This window comes from Anomaloglossus baeobatrachus, chromosome 5 (assembly GCF_048569485.1).
Source record: "Anomaloglossus baeobatrachus isolate aAnoBae1 chromosome 5, aAnoBae1.hap1, whole genome shotgun sequence".
NCBI classification, from domain to species: domain Eukaryota; kingdom Metazoa; phylum Chordata; class Amphibia; order Anura; family Aromobatidae; genus Anomaloglossus; species Anomaloglossus baeobatrachus.
Genome location: NC_134357.1, coordinates 195,667,871 through 195,690,114, shown reverse-complemented (window position 1 = coordinate 195,690,114; position 22,244 = coordinate 195,667,871). Strand labels below are relative to the sequence as shown.

The window sequence follows — 22,244 nt, the reverse complement described above, 5'->3', positions numbered from 1 at the left end:
TTTTCACATCCAAATCGGAGAAAGGGTTTAGGAATCATAGCTCTGTAATGCATAGCCTCCTCTTTTTCAAGGGACCAAAAGTAATTGGACAAGGGACTCTAAGGGTTCAATTAACTCTGAAGGCGTCTCCCTCGTTAACCTGTAATCAATGAAGTAGTTAAAAGGTCTGGGGTTGATTACAGGTGTGTGGTTTTGCATTTGGAAGCTGTTGCTGTGACCAGACAACATGCGGTCTAAGGAACTCTCAATTGAGGTGAAGCAGAACATCCTGAGGCTGAAAAAAAAGAAAAAATCCATCAGAGAGATAGCAGACATGCTTGGAGTAGCAAAATCAACAGTCGGGTACATTCTGAGAAAAAAGGAATTGACTGGTGAACTTGGGAACTCAAAAAGGCCTGGGCGTCCACGGATGACAACAGTGGTGGATGATCGCCGCATACTTTCTTTGGTGAAGAAGAACCCGTTCACAACATCAACTGAAGTCCAGAACACTCTCAGTGAAGTAGGTGTATCTGTCTCTAAGTCAACAGTAAAGAGAAGACTCCATGAAAGTAAATACAAAGGGTTCACATCTAGATGCAAACCATTCATCAATTCCAAAAATAGACAGGCCAGAGTTAAATTTGCTGAAAAACACCTCATGAAGCCAGCTCAGTTCTGGAAAAGTATTCTATGGACAGATGAGACAAAGATCAACCTGTACCAGAATGATGGGAAGAAAAAAGTTTGGAGAAGAAAGGGAACGGCACATGATCCAAGGCACACCATATCCTCTGTAAAACATGGTGGAGGCAACGTGATGGCATGGGCATGCATGGCTTTCAATGGCACTGGGTCACTTGTGTTTATTGATGACATAACAGCAGACAAGAGTAGCCGGATGAATTCTGAAGTGTACCGGGATATACTTTCAGCCCAGATTCAGCCAAATGCCGCAAATTTGATCGGACGGCGCTTCATAGTACAGATGGACAATGACCCCAAGCATACAGCCAAAGCTACCCAGGAGTTCATGAGTGCAAAAAAGTGGAACATTCTGCAATGGCCAAGTCAATCACCAGATCTTAACCCAATTGAGCATGCATTTCACTTGCTCAAATCCAGACTTAAGACGGAAAGACCCACAAACAAGCAAGACCTGAAGGCTGCGGCTGTAAAGGCCTGGCAAAGCATTAAGAAGGAGGAAACCCAGCGTTTGGTGATGTCCATGGGTTCCAGACTTAAGGCAGTGATTGCCTCCAAAGGATTCGCAACAAAATATTGAAAATAAAAATATTTTGTTTGGGTTTGGTTTATTTGTCCAATTACATTTGACCTCCTAAAATGTGGAGTGTTTGTAAAGAAATGTGTACAATTCCTACAATTTCTATCAGATATTTTTGTTCAAACCTTCAAATTAAACGTTACAATCTGCACTTGAATTCTGTTGTAGAGGTTTCATTTCAAATCCAATGTGGTGGCATGCAGAGCCCAACTCGCGAAAATTGTGTCACTGTCCAAATATTTCTGGACCTAACTGTATATGTTTATGTATATGATATGTATATCTATATGAGCCTCCTGAATTGTAAAGCGCTGCGGAATTTGTTGGCACTATAGAAATAAAGATTATTACTATTATTATTATTATTATTATTGAGCAAAAGACAGTCACAAAGCTATCCATGGAAGCACAATTATATTTGGCAGCTTTCTGTAGTAAGCTGGAAGCTTTTGTAGGGAGCGGTGCCTTTTAATAGACTAAAGGCTGCTTTACACGGTACGACCGATTGTGCAATTTCACAATTGATCGTACCCGCCCCCGTCCTTTTTGCGTCACGGGCAAATCGCTGCCCGTGTCGCACAAAGTCGGTAACCCACGTCACACGTACTTACCTCTCGTGCGACCACGCTGTGCGCGGCGAACGTCCACTTCCTGGAGTGGGAGGGACGTTCGGCGTGACAGCGACTACACATGGCCGCCGGCCAATGGAAGCAGAGGGGCGGAGATGAGCGGGACGTAAACATCCCACCCACCTCCTTCCTTCACATAGCCGGCGGCGGCTGCGTGACGCAGGTGAGCTGCTGTTCATCGTTCTCGGGGTGTCACACGGAGCGGCATGTGCTACCACGGAAACGATGAACAACGAAATTAAACGATATTATGGAACCTAGCGACCAGTACACGACTCACGATTTGTGAGCGATACTGCGTCGCTAGGAGGTGTCACACAGGCCGGCATCGCCAGCGATGCCGGATGTGCGTCACAAAAACCGTGACCCCGACGATCTATCGCACGATAGATTGTCTGGTGTAAAGCAGCCTTAGGTCAAGGAGCTGACGACTTGAGGTGGACAGCACACACACACATTCTTTTAGACTAGGAAGTACTGCAGGTCCCAGCCACTCTAACCTTAATGGATGGACAGAGTCTATGTTGTTCAGACCTTCTGGCTCTGACATCTCTTGTCTTACCAGCACTGCCCACAGAATGAATATGGTGACAGGCCAGGCCACATGTGAACCATCTGTGTCACCTAAAAGTGCTGTCTTGATCAGTAGTGATGTCATTGATCAGCAGTTACACAGAAACTGCCAGCAGTGGATCTTTATTATTTGCCCAAAGTGCATTCAGGGTCGCAGATCATTTCTCAGACAAACACTACTAATCTCATTGATAGTGTACCGCCCCAGCAGCCAAGACTGCTCGGATCCGGATCCGCGGTGGCTCGAGAAAAATAAAAGGAGGGTATTTACAGGTGGATTTTGTGTTTAGAGTTCGTGACGCTACCCACGGTGTGTGGTAAGGTGGAATACCACCGCTGCTGTTGGGAGCGCCCGGTGGCAATGGGATGGCAGCCAGGTGTTTAACCCCTCCGTGGGTAGGGGGGAATGCCCCGGGGCTCGGTGTTGGAGTAATGGGGATGTCATTGTAAAGGAAAGGGTCACTGCATACTCACTCAGTCCGACAACTTGTAAACCAAAATTCTGAGCACCACTGCAGCAGGGAGGGACCACGTCTGGATGATGTTGCTTGTTAGCCTGTGACCTTTTCCTTGGCACCTTCTTTGCTATTTGGCCCCTATAGTATAGAACTAGTCGGGTCCTGCTCACCCGTATGGCTAACGGAGTGAGCTTGCTCTCAGGGTTCACGCTCGGAATTTGCTGGACTGTATATATATTGGGAAAGTCCTATCCCCTCGTTGCGCTAGTACCCCGATTTTGGAGCGGGTGGAGAACGAATCTTGAAAACTTCGCCCTCGTTGGGTAAATTACCAGGAAGCTTGAAGCTACTTCCCGGCCTTGGGTCCACGTACCCCGTCGTGCCCTGGCCCCTGCCTGGAGATGGCTCAAGGCCGCCGGTTGCCCTCCTCGGCAGTTCCATGTCCCTTGACACGATCCCCTGCGACCAAGGTTCCAGCTCCTACCAGGCCCAGACCAACGTCTGCCACCTAGTAACAAGGAGCCCAGCACCCACCCACCTCTGACTGACTAGTGACCGCTCCCCTGGAGAGTCACCACTCAACTGACTGCTCCTGACACTCCTGACCCTCCCCAACCAACCCCCAATTGGGCTGCCCTATTCCCTTCAGGTTACCCATTGGTGTGTCTGGTGGGTGTGGTGCAGAGTGTTTCTAAGGTTTTAATTAGCTCGTTCTTAGCAACACCAAAGGCCAGGGACCCGTAACCAAGGAGGATTGGATACTGTACTGAAGGGCAGATTGCACAATACCCTGTGACGACCTGATAGGCCAGGGCATCACAGCTGATACATTTGAAAGAAATGAAGAGAGAGTGAGAAACGAACTCCCTCTTTCATCCTTCTCCCACTGTGTTTGCGCTCTGACAGTTCAGCACAGCGGAGCGTGAAGACATCACTATAGCGTGTTGTGCTGAGATGAGCAGAGCAACACAACAGTGGACACGCTGAAAAGACCGGAGTAGTGAGGGAACGAGTAGAAGTGAGTATGTATTTTTCACAGTGGCCAGAGGACTATGGGAGCTGCACAGTGCTATATGGGGGCTACACAGTGCTATATGGGGGCTGCACATACACTATATGGATGAATATGGGGGCTTCATAACACTATATGGAGGAGTAATGAGTGCATTATACTATATTGAGGAATATGTGGGCTGCATAATACTATATAGAGGACTATGGGGGCTTCATAACACTATATGGAGGAATATCAGGCTGCAGTGTCTTATATGGAGCCATATGGACTGCATTATACTATACGGAGGAATATGGGGTGCATAACAATATATGGAAGAGTATGGGGGCTTTATAACACTATATGGAGGAATATGGGGGCTGCATACTACTATATGGAGAAAAATAAGGCTGCATTATAGTATGTGGAGCATTATGGGGTGCATTATATTATATGAAGGAATATTGGGTGCATTATGCTATATGGATAAATATGGGGGCTGCATAACACTATATGGGGGCTGCATACTACTATATACCCCGGAGTTGTATGTACCCTCCACCCCAGAGCTGTATGACCCCCATCACTGTATGCCTCCCCACCAAAATTGATCAGTCATTATCAAAATTCTCAATTCTGAGGTAAAATCTATATTCAGTGAAGACATTCCCATTACTGAGATAGGAGATGGCAGTTGCGACTAATGATTCTATGGCAATGGGAGGAGGGAGGCGCTATAAGCAGAGGGAGGAGCTAGGGGCAGTGCTCCACCTCCTCCTTCCTCTTCTATCTACAGAGAATCTGATCGGAAACAACTGCGATCTCGTACCTCAGTAATGGGAAAGCCTTCACTGAATGCAGATTTTACCTCAGAATTGAGAATTCTGATGATGATTGATCATCCAAGAAAAAAGCTAATTTTTTTATGATATATTACAATGTTGCTTATTTTTATAGGTACTTTTGATATATGAAATAAAAATTAAAAAAACATTTTACACTAACTTTTTCACCGCTACGTCTGAAGTGGGGCTTACACTTTCTTCATATATGTATAGTACTGCTGAAAAGTTGAAAAGTTTTAGGTAGATGTGGAAAGTAATAATGCTTTCAAAGACAGAAGTGTTAAAGGTTTATTTTTAGCAATTAACAAAATGCAAACTGAATAATCAATCTAAATCATATCAATATTTGGTGTGACGGCCCTTTTCCTTCAAAACAGCATCAATTCCTCAGGGTACACTTTCACACTGTTTTTGAAGGAACTCGACAGGGAGCTTGTTCCAAATATCTTAGAAACTAACCACAAATCTTCTGAGTATGAGGCTTGCGGAAATCCTTCTATCACTGCCTCTAATCACAGACAGACTGAATGATGTAAGATCAGGGCTCTGTGAGGCCTTCACTTCCCTTCACTTCATCACTTCCAGAACTTCTTGTTCTTCCTTATCCTGAAGATAGTTCTGAATTACATTTGAGGTTGTAGTCCTATTGCAGTGTAAATTTGGAGCCAACCTGACACTCTCTCTCTCTGATGGTATTTTATGATGACTAAGTATACGCCTGTATTTCTCAACATTGAGGGCACTATTAATCCTGATCAAATATCTCCATATGCGGAAATGCAGGCCAAAACTGAAAAGTACCCTTGACTATGCCTCACTGCTCCTACAGCCACTCAGTATTGCGCTGCTCTCCAACCCATCAGAGAACAAACCACTTTTTGTTACATATTTATATTTCACATTTAGACTCATCAGTCCAGAGCACCCCGGATCTTGTGTTTTTCTGCATAGCTGATTGATTTGGCCATATTTTCATGTCAAAACTATGATTCTTTGATGAAGACCAGTTTGGGACATAATTCTATGAATCATACATGGGTGTAACTGGGTTCCACTTGTTGCTGCCAGTTCTGAGCTAATGGCACTCATGGACATCTCTGATTTGAAGAGAAGTAAGGATGGTGTGTCTCAGTTGCTGCACTAGGTTTTCTTGGCTGACACTACATCTCAATGTTGCTCATTTCTTTGCACTTCTTTCAATGCACTTCAACATCCCATCTTGAAAACTCAGACTGCTTTGAAATCCTTGCCTGGGAGAGATCTTGCTGATGCAGTATAAAGGTATGTGCGCACGTTGCTTTTTACCTGCTTTTTACCTGCTTTTTTGCTGCTTTTTCTTCTGCGCTGTTTAATGCCAAAATGGATGTGTTCTTCTATTCAAGCAAAGTCTATGGGAATTTGGGTTTCTTGTTCACACTATGTTGTTCAAAATGCTGCCTTTTTGAGGCAGAACTTTGGTCAAAAACTCAGCTTTTCAAAGAAGCAACATGTCAATTGTTTTTGCCATTTGGGTTTTGCACTGCAAAGCTGAGTTTTTGACCAAAGTTCTGCCACAAAAAGGCAGCATTTTGAACAACATAGTGTGAACAAGAAACCCAAATTCCCATAGACTTTGCTTGAATAGAAGAACACATCCATTGTGGCATTAAACAGCGCTGAAGAAAAAGCAGCAAAAAAGCAGGTAAAAAGCAGGTAAAAAGCAACGTGCGCACATACCCTAACTACCTTGTGTCTTGTTGCTGTGCTTATTCTTCTCATTGAGCATGACCTGTGAGCTTCACTTTTCAAGCAATGTGGCTGTTGCTCAACTAGTTTTAAGCCTCCCACACTACTTCAGTTTATCATTGAATTTCATCCTTAATATGCAATTATCCTTGCCATATGAAAATAATGATCGTTATCACCAGTTTTGTATAACTGGTTACTCATACACCTGACTATAATCCTATAATCCTACAAAATCCCTGAATTTCTTCAAGTGTACCTAGAAGAAAGTATAATGAAGGTAAAGGGTGGTTAGTCGTAATATTGATTTGATTTATATTTTTCTTTTCCAACCTTCACTTTGCATTTTGTTAATTGATAAAAAGAAACTATAATCCCTTTGCTTTTTAATGCATTTTTATTTTCAATGTTAAATTCAACAAATCAGTTTTCTTTAGGGTTTTTTTTTTTAAAGAAAGGAATTTCTCAATAAAACAAAAAAGAGTCTTCCAAACTATTGGCAAAAAGTTATAAAAATAGCTTTTCTATGGCCATTAGCAAAGGCAGACGTGAGTGAGTAAGGCACCATAGGGTCTCCATACCGATAAAGGCCTCTAGTAATCCAAATTCTCACCACCTGCCCAGCATTGGTATCTCTAACAATCAATCTGTAGTAGTTGCACTTTGTGCCCTAAATGTAACGGACAGGGAAATGCTGATAACTGTATTTAAAGTGGCAATGGGTCCCATAACCTACTGTGCCCCTGTGCAGTTGCATTGCTTGCACATAGGAACTTCAAATAGTAGTGCCAGTATAATTTATGGTAAAGTATAGCACCTAAAAACCTGTCTACTCTTGATTTTTATTAACTTTATTTACCCTTTGCATTCATACACTTTGTGAATTGCACAGATAGACTATGTGCATAATTTTAGTATTTGCAATAGGTTTTTCTGTTGGTAGAAAAAAACAATTAGTAAAATACACGTTTTCCCTTAAGTTTTGTGCATTCTTTATATATTTTTTCTTTGAATTTATATAATTTCTTTGAATAGGTGAAAAAGCTGCAGAAATACTGAAAGAATTGAAATCCAGCAGATTTTAAAGAAATGCCTTGATGGCTCAAATCTGCAAGGAAAAAATAAGCAGCATGTGCATGAGATTTCAGAAATCCCATTCAGTTTTGTGGTGCTGTAAGATGGATCATTTTTTCCATGAAAAAAAATGCATGGAAAAATAATGTGTTGAAAGCATAACGGGTAAAAAAGCATATAGATGGTTTTCATACGAGCACATATCAGGCTACGGGATATGACGCCTATAAAATTCCCGTCTTTAATGCTCTAAATGTTTTCTCCATTCTGCAGAAATATGCTAATCAGGATGAAAAAGCACCTTAGGTATGGCCAAGAGGCTAAGTGCACCGTTCCACACACTGGAATAGCATACCCCCCACCTCCCTCACTGATGATTGCCAACATTGACTTGTCTGGACCTAACATCGTCTGAAGAGAAAAGCTCATGCCAGCCATCATGGTCAATCACCAGTGAGGAAAGCGGGGGCACTGAGTTTCTTAGTCACACCAAGGGTGCACCAAGCACCCCAATAATTGGGAAAGTTTCACTAAGTTTTAGTTACCTTATCTGAGAGCAGCATAATGTAAAGAGAGAGACACTGAATGCAGAGGTGTATCACTTAGTTTACTGGGAGCAGCAGTTGTGACACAGTCAGAGTTCTTAGATGTAGGATGAAACATAGCTGAAAAAGCTAACCCTGCCCACACCAAGCTCTCTATGTACCTAGTCTATTGATAGTGAGCTACTACTTATCACAGGAGGAGGTGTTTTTGGACTAGCAGTTCTGACAGGCAGACTAGTGAGCTCCAATCCTGGCAGTGATTATCAGCCAGAGATAAAACCTTCATTATAAGTAAATAACATCACACAGTGCGATAAGAGACACATTGCTGAATTCTATGTTTTAACCCCTGCCTCATGCTGTCCTCAGATTATATAGTAAATACCTGCTGACAGATTTCCTTTACATAGTCTGATAAAAGTTCAGTTTCTTCAGAATGAAGTCAGCGATTAGAACACTAGAAGTGCTGTTTTTATAGACCTATAAGGCTAGGTTCACACACTGCTTTTTTACGCTGCGTTTTTGTGCGTTTTTGCGGCAAAAAACGCACAAAAACACACCTGCGGCAAAAAACGCAGTGATTTGGTGCGTTTTTTGCTGCGTTTTGCTGCGTTTTTGCTCACTGTATCTTGCTGCATTTTTTATCAGTGAGCAATGCCATTAAAGATTGTTGAAAAAAAAAAAAAAAAAGGTCTGATGTCATTTCCTTCTTCAATATGTTCTTCATTCTCCACTAGTGTATGCAGGAGAGCAGACAGCTGCAGAACTACAAGGCTCAGCATGCTCCATACAGGACTGTATGCTGGAGGGAGAGGCAGGGGGAGCAGAACTACAAGGCTCAGCATACTCCATCCACTAGTGTATGCAGGAGAGCAGACAGCAGCTGCAGAACTACAAGGCTCAACATCCTACATCCAATAGTGTATGCAGGAAAGCAGACAGCTGCAGAACTACAAGGCTCAGTATCCTCCATCCAGGACTGTATGCAGGAGTTTTTTTCCCTCCAAAAAAATGACGTGGGCTTCGCCATATTTTTGTATGCTAGCCAGGTACAGCAGGCAGGTGCGGGCTACCCCCAACCCCCAGCTGCCTATTTGTACTCAGCTGGGAACCAAAAATATAGGGAAGTCCTTTTTTTTTAATTATTTCATGAATTTCATGAAATAATTTAAAAAAAAAAAATGACGTGGGCTTCGCCCAATATTTGAGTCCAGCCAGGTACAACTAGGCAGCTGTGGATTGGAATCCGCAGTGCAGGGTGCCCATGTGTTACGAGGGGGACCCGGGGAAGCGTGCCAAGATGGGGAATGGACAGCTTCCGCCGGTCAAGGTCCACTGTGCGGTGTAAGGGACCGCTGCTATGGTGGGTGAAGAGTGAGCGGGTTGCTGCTAGCGATCGTCTGGAATGTCACAGACGATCTATGTAGACCGGTCTGCCCTAACCCGTGTGGGTTGTATGGCAGGGATCACACGGCTCGGTGTACCTGTTGCACGGGGAAGCACAGAGGTGCCCACGCACGTGTGCCAGTGGAAGTCACGAGAATATGGCACGAGGGTAGCACAGAGGTGCCCACGTACGTGTGCTTTCAATAACCAGGTGAGTCCAGTGGAGACTCCAGGAGCTCACCTGGGACAGGAACACGGCCTGTTGAAGGAGCTACTGCCGGAGCAGCAAGGCAGGGACACGGCCTGCAAACCAGGTGCTGCCTAAGCAGCAAGGACCAAGCCCACAGAAGACGATAATGCCTGAGCAGTGGCGTGGCAGCACGCTGCCAGACATCCAAACATAGAAGGACGGTCGCGCGCCGCCATGATGGCAGGAGGAGCTTTTAAGGAGGTGTAGCTCCAGCCAAGGGCGGGCGCGAGGCGGAGATGACGGACTTGACCCAATCAGGATCCACGACATCCCAGCCTGGCCAGTCAGGATTCACCACGTCACCAGCCTTGTCATCAAGCCGTGTGACGTCAGTGGGCGAATCAGGATCCACCAAGCATAGCACATGCTCACCCTCCTGCCTCTGGGAAATAGAGGCGGGATCCTCGGTCTCACAATGTGTAGAGATAACGGGAGTCTCACTGCTTCCCTGAGCAGAAAACCTCTGCACATTGCGCAACCTCACAGACCTTCGAGGCTGCTGAGCAGGAGGAGCTGCGGCAGGCAAGGAATGGGAGACCGCCTCATTTCTTGCAACAGGAGTACCACTAGGTGTCACCCTGGTGCTGCCTCTCTGAGGAGGTTTCTCCTGCAGTCTGGCAGACCTTCGGCGCTGCTGAGCAGGAGCGCTCGTGGCAGGCAAGGAGACTGTCTCATTCCTTGCCACAGGAGAGCCACGAGGTGTAACATTACCCCCCCGTCTAGGCCCCCCCCCTGCCCGTGCTCGAAGGCCGCTATCAAACCCGGGGCGTGGATATGATCCTCCAATTCCCAGTATCTATGCTCCGGACCACAGCCGACCCACTCTACGAGGTAGTACCTCCTGCCCCGTATGACTTTTGTCTCCACAAGCTTCACCACCTCAGAGTCGTCGGGCGGGGAGTCAGTTTGAGGCATCAGGGACCCCGAGAACTTATTAAGTCGTACGGGTTTCAGGAGGGACACGTGAAAGGTGTTGGCTATAGCCCAGCGTGGAGGGAGCTGGAGTCGGTATGCCACCGGGTTCACCTGCTCTAGTACTTTAAACGGACCCAGGTACCTAGGGGCGAACTTGGCTGCCTGTACCCGTAGGTTAACATTCTTAGAGGACAGCCACACTAGGTCACCAGGGGCGAAGGATGGTGCAGGGCGGCGGCGCTCATCAGCCGTTGTCACCATCCGGTCTTTAGCCCTCTTAAGGGCCTCTTGGGTGTTATCCCAGATCTCCCGGGCCTCGGTCGCCCAATCCTCCACTCTAGGATCGGGTGACGTAATGGGCATCGGAACCGGGATTCTGGGATGTTGTCCGTTATTGAGCAGGAACGGAGTCTGACCAGAGGATTCATGGACCGAATTATTAATGGCAAATTCGGCCCAAGGAAGGAGGTTAGCCCAGTTGTCGTGGTGCGCGGAGATAAAATGGCGGAGGTAAGTTACCAAGGTCTGATTGGTCCTCTCTACCAGTCCATTGGTTTCGGGATGGTATGCGGAGGAGATGTTCAGCTCTATCTGCAGGAGCTTACAGAGCTCTCTCCAGAAGCGAGACGCGAACTGGGGACCCGGTCGCTCACCACCTTGTCAGGCATGCCATGCAGCCTAAATACATGCCTAATGAATAAGGTGGCGAGAGCACGTGACGTCGGGAGTCGTGGGAGAGGCACCAAGTGGACCATTTTAGAGAAGTGATCCGTGATGACCCATACGACCTTGTGACCTGCTGACTTGGGCAGATCTCCCAGGAAGTCCATTCCCACCACTTCCCAGGGACGATCCGGCACTGGCAGTGGGTGAAGAAGACCTGCCTGTCTCTGCCGGGACGGCTTATTCCGTGCACACGACATACAGGCTCCCACATACTCCTGTATGTCCTGGGGTAGTCTCGGCCACCAATAGTGCCTAGTCACAAGGTCTCTGGTCCTTTTGACCCCAAAGTGACCCCCGACCTTGGAGGCATGGGCCCACGATAGCACCTCATTCCGTAGTTCAGGGGGAACGAGGCTCTTGCCAGGTGGCACCTGGTCCAAAGAAGTGGGAGTGACCATCCTCAAGCTGTCCGGGGGTAGTATAAGACGAGGCTCCTCCTCGTCCTCCTCCAACACAACCATACAACGTGACAAGGCATCGGCCCGTACGTTCTTCTCACCGGCCAGGTGGCGGATAATAAAGCGGAACCGGGAGAAGAACAAGGACCAACGGGCCTGCCTTGGGTTCAAGCGTTGTGCTGTCTGGAGGTATGTGAGATTTTTATGGTCGGAAAATACTTCAAATGGATGCTTCGCACCCTCCAGGAGATGCCGCCATTCCTGGAATGCTAGTTTCATCGCCAGTAACTCCCTATCCCCTATGGAGTAGTTCCTCTCGGCCGGAGAAAAGGTTTTGGAGAAAAAGAAACATGAATGCTTCCTTCCTCATTCGTCTTTCTGGTACAGGACTGCACCAGCACCGACCGAAGAGGCGTCTACCTCTAGTAGGAAGGGTTTGGAGATGTCTGGACGATGAAGGATGGGAGCTCTGGAGAAGTAAGTTTTGAGAGTGTGAAATGCCTCTACCGTTTCCCGTGTCCATGCTTTGGGATTAGCGCCCTTGCGGGTAAGGGCAATGATGGGTGCTGCCACCGTCGAGAAGTTGGGAATGAACTGGCGATAATAATTGATAAACCCCAAGAATCGCTGAATCGCTTTCAGCGAGCGGGGCTCAGGCCATTTCATCACTGTCTCCAACTTCCCCGGATCCATTGCTAACCCCTGACTGGACACGATATACCCCAGGAACGGCAAGGATTCACGTTCAAAAACGCACTTTTCTAGCTTAGCATATAACGAATGAGTGTGGAGCCTCTTAAGTACTCGGATGACATCCCTCCGATGGGTGGCAAGATCGGGGGAGAAGATAAGGATATCATCCAGGTATGCAACCACGGAAAGATACAAATCCCGGAAAACATCATTCACAAAGTCTTGAAATACGGCGGGGGCATTGCAGAGTCCGAAGGGCATTACGAGATACTCGTAGTGACCGTCCCTGGTGTTGAAGGCGGTCTTCCACTCATCGCCCTCTCGGACTCGCACTAGATTATACGCCCCGCGTAGATCCAGCTTCGTGAAGATCTTTGCCCCGCGGAATCAATCAAATAACTCCGTAATGAGGGGCAAAGGGTATTTGTTTTTGATCGTGATTGCATTTAATCCCCTGTAATCAATACAGGGGCGTAGATCCCCTTCCTTCTTTTGCACGAAGAAGAACCCCGCACCGGCCGGTGAAATAGACTTGCGAATGAACCCTTTTGCCAGGCTGTCCTGAATATATTTGGACATAGCCTCCGTCTCTGGAGCAGAGAGGGGATACACTCTGCCCCTAGGGGGCTCGGAGCCTGGCTTCAGGTCTATTCGGCAATCGTATGGCCGGTGGGGAGGAAGGGTATCTGCGGCCCTCTTGGAGAAGACGTCCCTGTAGGCCTCATAAGGTGTCGGTAAACCTGGCTCCCCTGTATTCCCTGAGGACCCAACCGACCTAATGGTAGCGGGTGGTTCAGTAGTCACGAGGTGCTCCCTACAGGATCCTGCCCATGATGAGATCTCCCCTGTTGCCCAGTTGAGTATAGGAGCATGCTGTCTCAACCAGGGGAGGCCCAGTAGGATCTCATCCGTCCCCCCTGGAAGCACCAGGAAGGACACCTGCTCATGGTGTCCTGGTGGTACTTCCATCCTGAGAGGGATGGTGATCTGGGTGATGGGATCGACTAGTAGGGACCCGTTGACTACCCGAACCCTGAGTGGCTTGGGCAAGAGAACCAGGGGAACTGAGTATCGGGTTGCCAGGGAGATCGAAATGAAATTGACATCAGCGCCTGAGTCCAGGCAGGCCGGAGCAGAGAAGAGAGTAGTGCCAAACTGCAACTGGGCGCTGATAGTCAACCTAGAGGGAGAAGCAGCGTCTAGGAACCCCCCTCTGATGGAAACTAGACGCTGTCTTTTCCCGACGGTTTGGGACATCGGGTAGCTATGTGTCCCCTCTGCCCACAGGAAAAGCAGATGACACCAGACAGAGAACCTGGGGTAGAGGAGACCGCTTTGGACACCTCCATTGACTCCACGGAGTTGCCTACAGAGCTGGCTGGCGTGGGTGCTGAAGAGACCTCGAGCCTCCGCTCCGCCTGGCGGATGTCTATGCGAGAGGCAACCACAATCAAGGACTCTAAAGTAGCAGGCACCTCACGCGTGGCCAGTGCGTCTTTGACGAACCCTGCCAGGCCCTCCCAGAACACAGGGACAAGGACCTTATCGGGCCAGTCCAGCTCTGCGGCAAGTGTCCTAAAGTGTACGGCAAAGTCCCCGACTGAAGCGGACCCTTGCCGAAGTCGTAGGAGGCGCAGCGCGGAATCGTGGGTGACTTGAGGCCCGAGGAACACCATTCTCATGGCCCCAAGATAAGATGCTAAGTTATTCACCACCCGATCTCTGCGCTCCCACAACGGCGTGGACCACTTCAGCGCTCTCCCTGTGAGCAGGGACTGGACGAAGGCTACCTTCGCCTTCTCGGTAGCGTAAAGAGTCGCGGACAGCTCTAAGTAGGTGGTAACTTGGTTTATAAACCCACGGCACTCGGAGCTGTCCCCGCTAAAGCGCTCTGGAAGCGCAAGGCGAGGAGACCTTCCGCCCAATAGCACAGCCTGGGTTGCCGCCTGGGTGGCGACTGTCGTCAGAGCAGTCTTGTCGGAGGAAGACTGCTCCACTGCTGCCAAACGTGATTCCAACTGCTGCACATAACACAGCAACTGCTGCTGCTCTTCAGCCATAGCCAGACCTTTGGCGCGACCGTAATGTTACGAGGGGGACCCGGGGAAGCGTGCCAAGATGGGGAATGGACAGCTTCCGCCGGTCAAGGTCCACTGTGCGGTGTAAGGGACCGCTGCTATGGTGGGTGAAGAGTGAGCGGGTTGCTGCTAGCGATCGTCTGGAATGTCACAGACGATCTATGTACACCGGTCTGCCCTAACCCGTGTGGGTTGTATGGCAGGGATCACACGGCTCGGTGTACCTGTTGCACGGGGAAGCACAGAGGTGCCCACGCACGTGTGCCAGTGGAAGTCACGAGAATATGGCACGAGGGTAGCACAGAAGTGCCCACGCACGTGTGCTTTCAATAACCAGGTGAGTCCGGTGGAGACTCCAGGAGCTCACCTGGGACAGGAACACGGCCTGTTGAAGGAGCTACTGCCGGAGCAGCAAGGCAGGGACACGGCCTGCAAACCAGGTGCTGCCTAAGCAGCAAGGGCCAAGCCCACAGAAGACGATAATGCCTGAGCAGTGGCGTGGCAGCACGCTGCCAGATATCCAAACATAGAAGGACGGTCGCGCGCCGCCATGATGGCAGGAGGAGCTTTTAAGGAGGTGTAGCTCCAGCCAAGGGCGGGCGCGAGGCGGAGATGACGGACTTGACCCAATCAGGATCCACGACATCCCAGCCTGGCCAGTCAGGATTCACCACGTCACCAGCCTTGTCATCAAGCCGTGTGACGTCAGTGGGCGAATCAGGATCCACCAAGCATAGCACATGCTCACCCTCCTGCCTCTGGGAAATAGAGGCGGGATCCTCGGTCTCACAATGTGTAGAGATAACGGGAGTCTCACTGCTTCCCTGAGCAGCAAACCTCTGCACATTGCGCAACCTCACAGACCTTTGAGGCTGCTGAGCAGGAGGAGCTGTGGCAGGCAAGGAATGGGAGACCGCCTCATTTCTTGCAACAGGAGTACCACTAGGTGTCACCCTTGTGCTGCCTCTCTGAGGAGGTTTCTCCTGCAGTCTGGCAGACCTTCGGCGCTGCTGAGCAGGAGCGCTTGTGGCAGGCAAGGAGACTGTCTCATTCCTTGCCACAGGAGAGCCACGAGGTGTAACACCATGCTTTCTGAGCACCCCCGCTGCGAATTGCAGTCCGCAGCCACCCCAGAAAATGGCGCTTCCATAGAAGCGCCATCTTCTGGCGCTGTATCCATGTCTTCCAGCTGCCCTGGTGACGGGTGGCTCGCTGGGTAATAATGGGGTTAGGGCTAGCTGTATATTATCAGCTGTCCCTAAGCCTGAAATTCATGGTGTCACGCCAAAATTAGGCATAGCCACCATGAATTTCTAGTAAAGATAAAAAAAAACACAACACACAGAAAAATATTTTTATTAGAAATAAAACACAACACAATTAGTGACTCAATCTTTATTGAAATAAAGAACCCCCTTCTGCAGTAATCCTGTGTCAAGGGTCCCGCGCTGTCCAATCCGGAACCAATATCATCTGATCGGTTTGCTGGAAGGCATACCGATCAGATGATGTCAGGTTAAAGGACATGAATCACATCACACATCAGCTGATTGTATAAAAGCCATTTATACAATCAGCTGATGCATCAGTGCAAAAAAAAAAAAATACTCACTTATGTGCTGATTGGAGCTCCTGGAGCGGAGTCTGATCCCGTCCGATCGCTGCAGGAGCTGCCGGTAATCAGCTGATGAAGTCTCCTGACGGCAGGATCAGCTAATAGATGAAACCGGCCGGGTGCCGGCGTCACCGCGAGCCTTACGATCAGCTGATGCGTCAGGTGACCGCATCAGGTGATCCACCGCCAGGTCCTGCAGCCATCGGACGTGCCCGGGGAGACTGCACACACCCAGAGCGGTGGTACCGGGAGAGGAGCTGGGAGCAGACATGGCACCGGGAGTCTGCAGACAGGTGAGCATGACATTTTTTTTTCTACTGTTCACTTTTGTTTTCGCAGCTGCTTCCACCTTCTGCCCGGCCATGGCGGCGCACGGGAGCTGACATGGCGCCGCACGTAAGATTGAAGCAGCGGTGGCGGTATCTGGAGGATTCACGTTTCTGTGTTTACTGACAGAAGGAATCCTCTTCCTGTACATGTCACTTTACTACCCACTCCTTGCGTTTATAGCTGCGTTTTTAGTCATAGAAACGCACTAAAACGCAGCTATATTTGCAATTTGCGTTTTTCATTGCATTTTTGAACATTTCATTGAACTTAATGGGTGGAAAACGCAGTGAAAAACGCAAAAATAATTGACATGCTGCGTTTTTGTGTGCAGCACAAAAACGCAGCTAAAAAAAAACGCTGTGTGCAGACAGCAAAAATGAAAACTCATAGACTTTGCTGGGGAAGCAAAGTCATGCAGTTTTCTGAGCAAAAACGCACCCGAAAAACGCGCAAAAACGCCGCGAAAAACGCACTGTGTGAACTTACCCTAAGCCCTACAAGCCTATGTGCTTCGCTTATACTGTCGGTATAAGAATATATACACACTTATGTTTTTTCTTTTCCACAGGTCCAAATGCCTTTTCATGGTTAGAATAGAGGACCATGATGGTTCCTATATAAATGACAGCCATAATGCCGGCTTGCTTATTTTATAACTCTGCTTTTATTTGTACATAGAAGTGTTAAGTGTCCTGTCAGCCAGAGGTAACAATAGAGTGGGGATCCAAAAGTAATTAGACATGGACTGGAAGAACTGTTCATACACTGGGAAGGTGATATGTTTTGGGACTAGACTGATTTCTGGCTTTCTACCTGAAGAACCGCAAGAATTGCAATGGCAAAGGGGAATCCTGTAACATGGAAACAGTAACACAATAGTTTTGTCTTCAGTAGAGAAGATATCAGGTTACCCATCACAGAGATCATTAGCCTCCTACTGGTGTACTTATAGCAGAAAATATTTTCTAATGACCAAATACAAAAAAATATTTACAAAATTACCTAAGATTTTATGACATGCGAAATGAGTAGATTTTAGGCACTCACCATTCCCCATTGTAATGGTTTTTACAGCATAATATTCGGGGCAGAGACAATCTCTGTTTTTGTTTCAAATGCCTATATCCTTCTCTGCTGCTAAGCACCATATTAAGAAGCATGCCCTCCAAAGAAATAGCACAAAATGCAACTGGAAAGCCCTGGACAGTGCACATTTAAGGCCCCTTTCACACATCCGTTATTTGCTATCAGTCACAATCCGTCGAATTGTGAAAAAAACGGATCCAGCTCTGTATCCGTTTTTTCTCATTGACTTGTATTAGCGATGGATTGCGATGGATGGCGTCACGTTACATCTGTCATACGACGGATCCGTGGAAAAATGTGTGACCGTCGGATGGAGACGACGCCCACAGTAACGTTTTTTTCTGTCCATCGACGTCCGTCGTTTGGTGTAAGTGAAGCCTATAGGCGCAGGATCCGTCGTCATCCGTCAAATGACGGATCCATCGAATGATTCCATTTTTTGCAACCGAGCATGCTCAGCTTGTTGTGTAAATTCACTGCAGATCAAAAAAAATGTGGTATGACGAATCCGTTTTTTTACAGAATCCGTCTCATCAGTTTTACCACAATTTGCGACAGATCCGTCACATCACTCACAAAATGGATTGTGACTGATGGAAAAAACTGATGTGTGAAAGGGGCCTAATGGAAAGACAGACCTAAAAATAAAAACGCAAAACTTCCCCCAAGCACATAATAAATGTAAGAAACTGTACAAAACTAGTTGTAACACTAGAGGGCAGTACAGCCTCACAAATGATTCATCAGCGCGGGAGCGGTAGGGAGACATACGGTTTATCCTGCTCATTGTATACATCAGTACTGATCTGTCTATCTGTAATCAAATGATCAATCCCAATTCCTTAACAGTGTGCTCTGGTCACATCACGCTTCTATAAAACATTTATATGACCAAAACGTTTCCAGGCTTTACAATTTGTCCTATTCAATGGCTTTTATATGTGATCCAAAAAATTAATAGTTCTGTTCACAGTGGTAGAATGGACTCTGATGTCATACTCATATTGGATATTATAAATCTGTAACTGGGCCTTATAAACCCTATCAGTAGGATCAGTGCTCTGTGATGTTATACAAAGTGGAGCTCCATGCTACTCTGTCTTGGCCAGTAAAGAAAAAAACCTTTCCTCTAATTTACTGATAGTGTAAGCAAAGTCTAATGGCATCGTCGAAAATAGCAAAATTGTTTCCTTTAAACATAAAACTATCCTTACTAAAGTTTCTTATAAATACATATATATTGGACTTACTCCCACTCCAGCATTAAACTACACCATTATGAGAATGGTTTTGCTAAGCCCTACTCCTATTGCTGTCCAGATTGTAGGACTGTTCCGGCAAAATCGGCACCGTTGGCAGGTATGGATTATGGAGCCTCCAGGCTGGACTTTAGAATAAACTGGGCATTCCCTCAGGAATCAAGAATCCTTAGAATGCATTAACAGCTTTAGTCTGCCATTGTTCATCACAGTAATTATGGACTGGATGCTACAGAAAAGGCTTGGCTGCTAATTGCACCATATGTAGGTTGGGCACTGTATTTAGTAAAATAATCAACCCCTCCCATGAGGAAACAGCACCATTTTTTTTTCTTGAAGTCTCCAAAGACCTTGATGTGTGCAAAAGAATTTTTATTATAATCAGAAAATATAGGTCCATTTTAACCCTAGAATGCGCAAGCAATTGAATCTACCATAGAAAACAAATGACCTAGCAGGCCTGCGAGGCCCCAGGTATGCATTCTAGGGTTAACAATATGTTTCTAGAATAGATCCCTATTAGCATATACTACCTATAATTGACCTACAGTCATACATTTTTCAAAAATAGTTATTCTGAGTAGAGATTATTATCAATAAATTCCTTTTATTAAATATAAATATAAATGGGTATCACACAGTGCAAAGAAGTGAAAATGTTAGAAATTACTGTATAAAACAATTAAAGGGAAATCTCGACACAGGGTAGGTCAATTATAGGTAGTGTGTGCAGAAGAAGCCTATATATTTTGCAAGTAACATAGTAATGAGTACAGTAATCCTTTTCTATCTACTTACCCAGCCAGCTCCTGTTTAAATATACAGACACAAACACAGGAGGCACTGTAAAAAAGTCCACTACGGAGTTCACTTCTAGCCAAAACCACAGCTTGTCATTGGCAGCGATAAACTGTGAATACAAAGGGGGTTAAAAGTCAGATGAAGGGCACATTGTAAGAAAGTGAAGGTAAAGGCTCGACATGATTACCGGAATAGTCAGTGGTCATGTTAATATTCATTCAGTCACACTGGCTGTCTTCTCAGAGCAATGTACACAATCCACACAGGGAGTCACCACTATTATTTCTAGATCTTCCTTTAGCCCAGAGAGGAGCTGCTCATTTTCTTAAGGGCAATATGCAGGTTTCTCAAACATAGAACTGAATGGTAATGAAATAAAAATAATATATGTACACGTAGTGGTTTTTTTTACTAATATGTATTCTTATTACCATGCACTCCTATGAAGCATGCATAGTGAACTTCAGAAAATTAGTAGCTTCTGTCTTTAGGATGAAGGCCCATCTAGAAACAAGAATCATGGATCTCGATCTTCAGTGTTTATACTCGTGGGTTTAAATATTATATACATCTCTGGCAAAAATTAAGAGACCACTGCAAAATTGTCAGTTTTTCTGATATTTCTCTTTACAGGTATATTTTTGCGTGAAATGTAAATTGTTCTTTTATTCTAGAAACTACAGGCAACATGTCTCTGAATTTCCAAGCAATAAATGTTGTATTTATTTTCTGAAAATGAGAAATGGTCAAAATAACAAAAAAAATGCATTGCGTTCAGACCTTAAATAATAATGCAAAGAAAACAAGTTTGTATATGAACCACCTGAATTGTAAAGCGCTGCAGAATATGTTGGCGCTATAGAAATAAAGATTTATTATTATTACTATTACATTTTTTATCTAATTATGGAATGACCACCTTTCTAAATAATCACTAAGATGCTATACTGTTACCGACTAATACTTAATATCCACGTGGACACGTTCATCCATTGATCCAAATATATATTACACAGTGCCCGATTTGATACTGCAATATCGATCAGTGTGTAATACAACACTATACTGTACATGCAATTGCATCTATATTAGTTTATATACCAGAATAACAGTGTCCTCTGCTGACTATTTAGAATTATATAATTATAGACTAGATTTATTACTGCCGTAGGATTGTAATGATACATGAACCCCCTGAGCTCACAATATATTGAGGGCAGTGTTTCATAGATCCAGTCATTATTTCAACTTTTTGTTAGTGGTCATCTTGCTGTTAGATTCTCTAACTGTTATAGGGCACAAACCTTTATATCCCTAAGTATACTTACCATAGTTTCTCATAATGTTGATTGGTATCAATACATTGCAATACAATATTTCACATTAAGTGAATTTCATCAATCTAGTTATTACATTACAGCACTGCTCCCTGCTGGTTACATTGCTAAATAGGTATATATATATATATATATATATATATATATATATATATATATATATATATATACATATATATATATACATATATATATATGCTGCAAGCCGCTGCGGGGAGGATGAGCGCTGGCGTCATGAGGTTAGCTAAATTCATTACCTGCAGTGATGATCTCTGCTACAAAAAGTGAAATCAGCACTCATCACTGACTTCCATGACTGCCACATTCTCACATCAAGTATCGCGGGAGCCCAAGGCTGTGATGTTGCTTTGTCATTGTGGGCTCCTGCGAACAGAGTGATGTGCTCTGACGTCATGAGTTCAGCAGAGTTCATCACCGCAGGTATTGAACTGAGCTAACTTCATGAAGTCAGCGCTTGTCATCCACTGTGGTGACCTGCCCTAACGTAATGATGTTAGCTCAGGTCACTGCACTGCTCTCCCAGCCAATGGGGGACATTCTGCTCTTCATTGACTGGGACAGTGAGTATGGATCATCGTGGGACCACCTTATTAGAGTACACCGGTCCCGAATTTGTTTTTTCTTTTCAATAAATTGGTGAAAGAGGGAATATGTTGGGGAGTGTTTTTGTTTTTTTTCAAATAAAATTTATTTTGTCGTCTATTTTTTTTTATTACTGACTGGGTTAGTGATATTGGGTATCTGATAGACGCTGTGACATCACTAATGCAAGGACTTGAAGCCAGCAGACATTGCACAGCTGGTATCAACCCCATATATTACTTTGTTTGCCACCGCACTTGGGCAATGGGATGAGCCGAGGCAAATTGATTGGTGCATCTAATGGATGCGCCACTTCTGGGGCAGCTGCAGCCTGTTATTTTTAAGCTGGGGAAGGCCCAATAACCGTGGACCTCTCTATTCTGAGAATACCAGACCACAGCTGTCCACTTTACCTTTGCTGGTGATCCTATTTGGGGGGGACCCAACATTTTTTGTTTTAAATTATTTATTTTATTTCATTTAAAATAACAGCATGGGGTGCCATCTGTTTTTGATTACCAACCAAGGAGAAGCTGCCAGCTGTGGTCTGAAGCTGCCACTGTCTGCTTCCCCTTAGCTGGCTACAAAAAATAGGGGGGACCCCACGTACTTTTTTGGGGGAAACCAATGAATTTGTAGCTAAAAACAAGGCTAAACAGT

At 46.0% G+C, this 22,244-nt stretch overlaps 1 protein-coding gene across 12 annotated transcripts in view; it reads right to left on the bottom strand.

Annotated features, from left to right (window-relative positions):
• Positions 1–22,244, bottom strand: part of KCNMA1 (potassium calcium-activated channel subfamily M alpha 1) — a 1,029,133-nt gene that overhangs the window by 408,808 nt on the left and 598,081 nt on the right. For all 12 annotated transcript variants that reach the window (XM_075349081.1, XM_075349079.1, XM_075349082.1 and 9 more), the window contains exon 5: positions 19,642–19,753. In XM_075349081.1, coding sequence (XP_075205196.1) covers positions 19,642–19,753 — 112 coding nt within the window. The remainder of the gene's footprint in view (positions 1–19,641; positions 19,754–22,244) is intronic.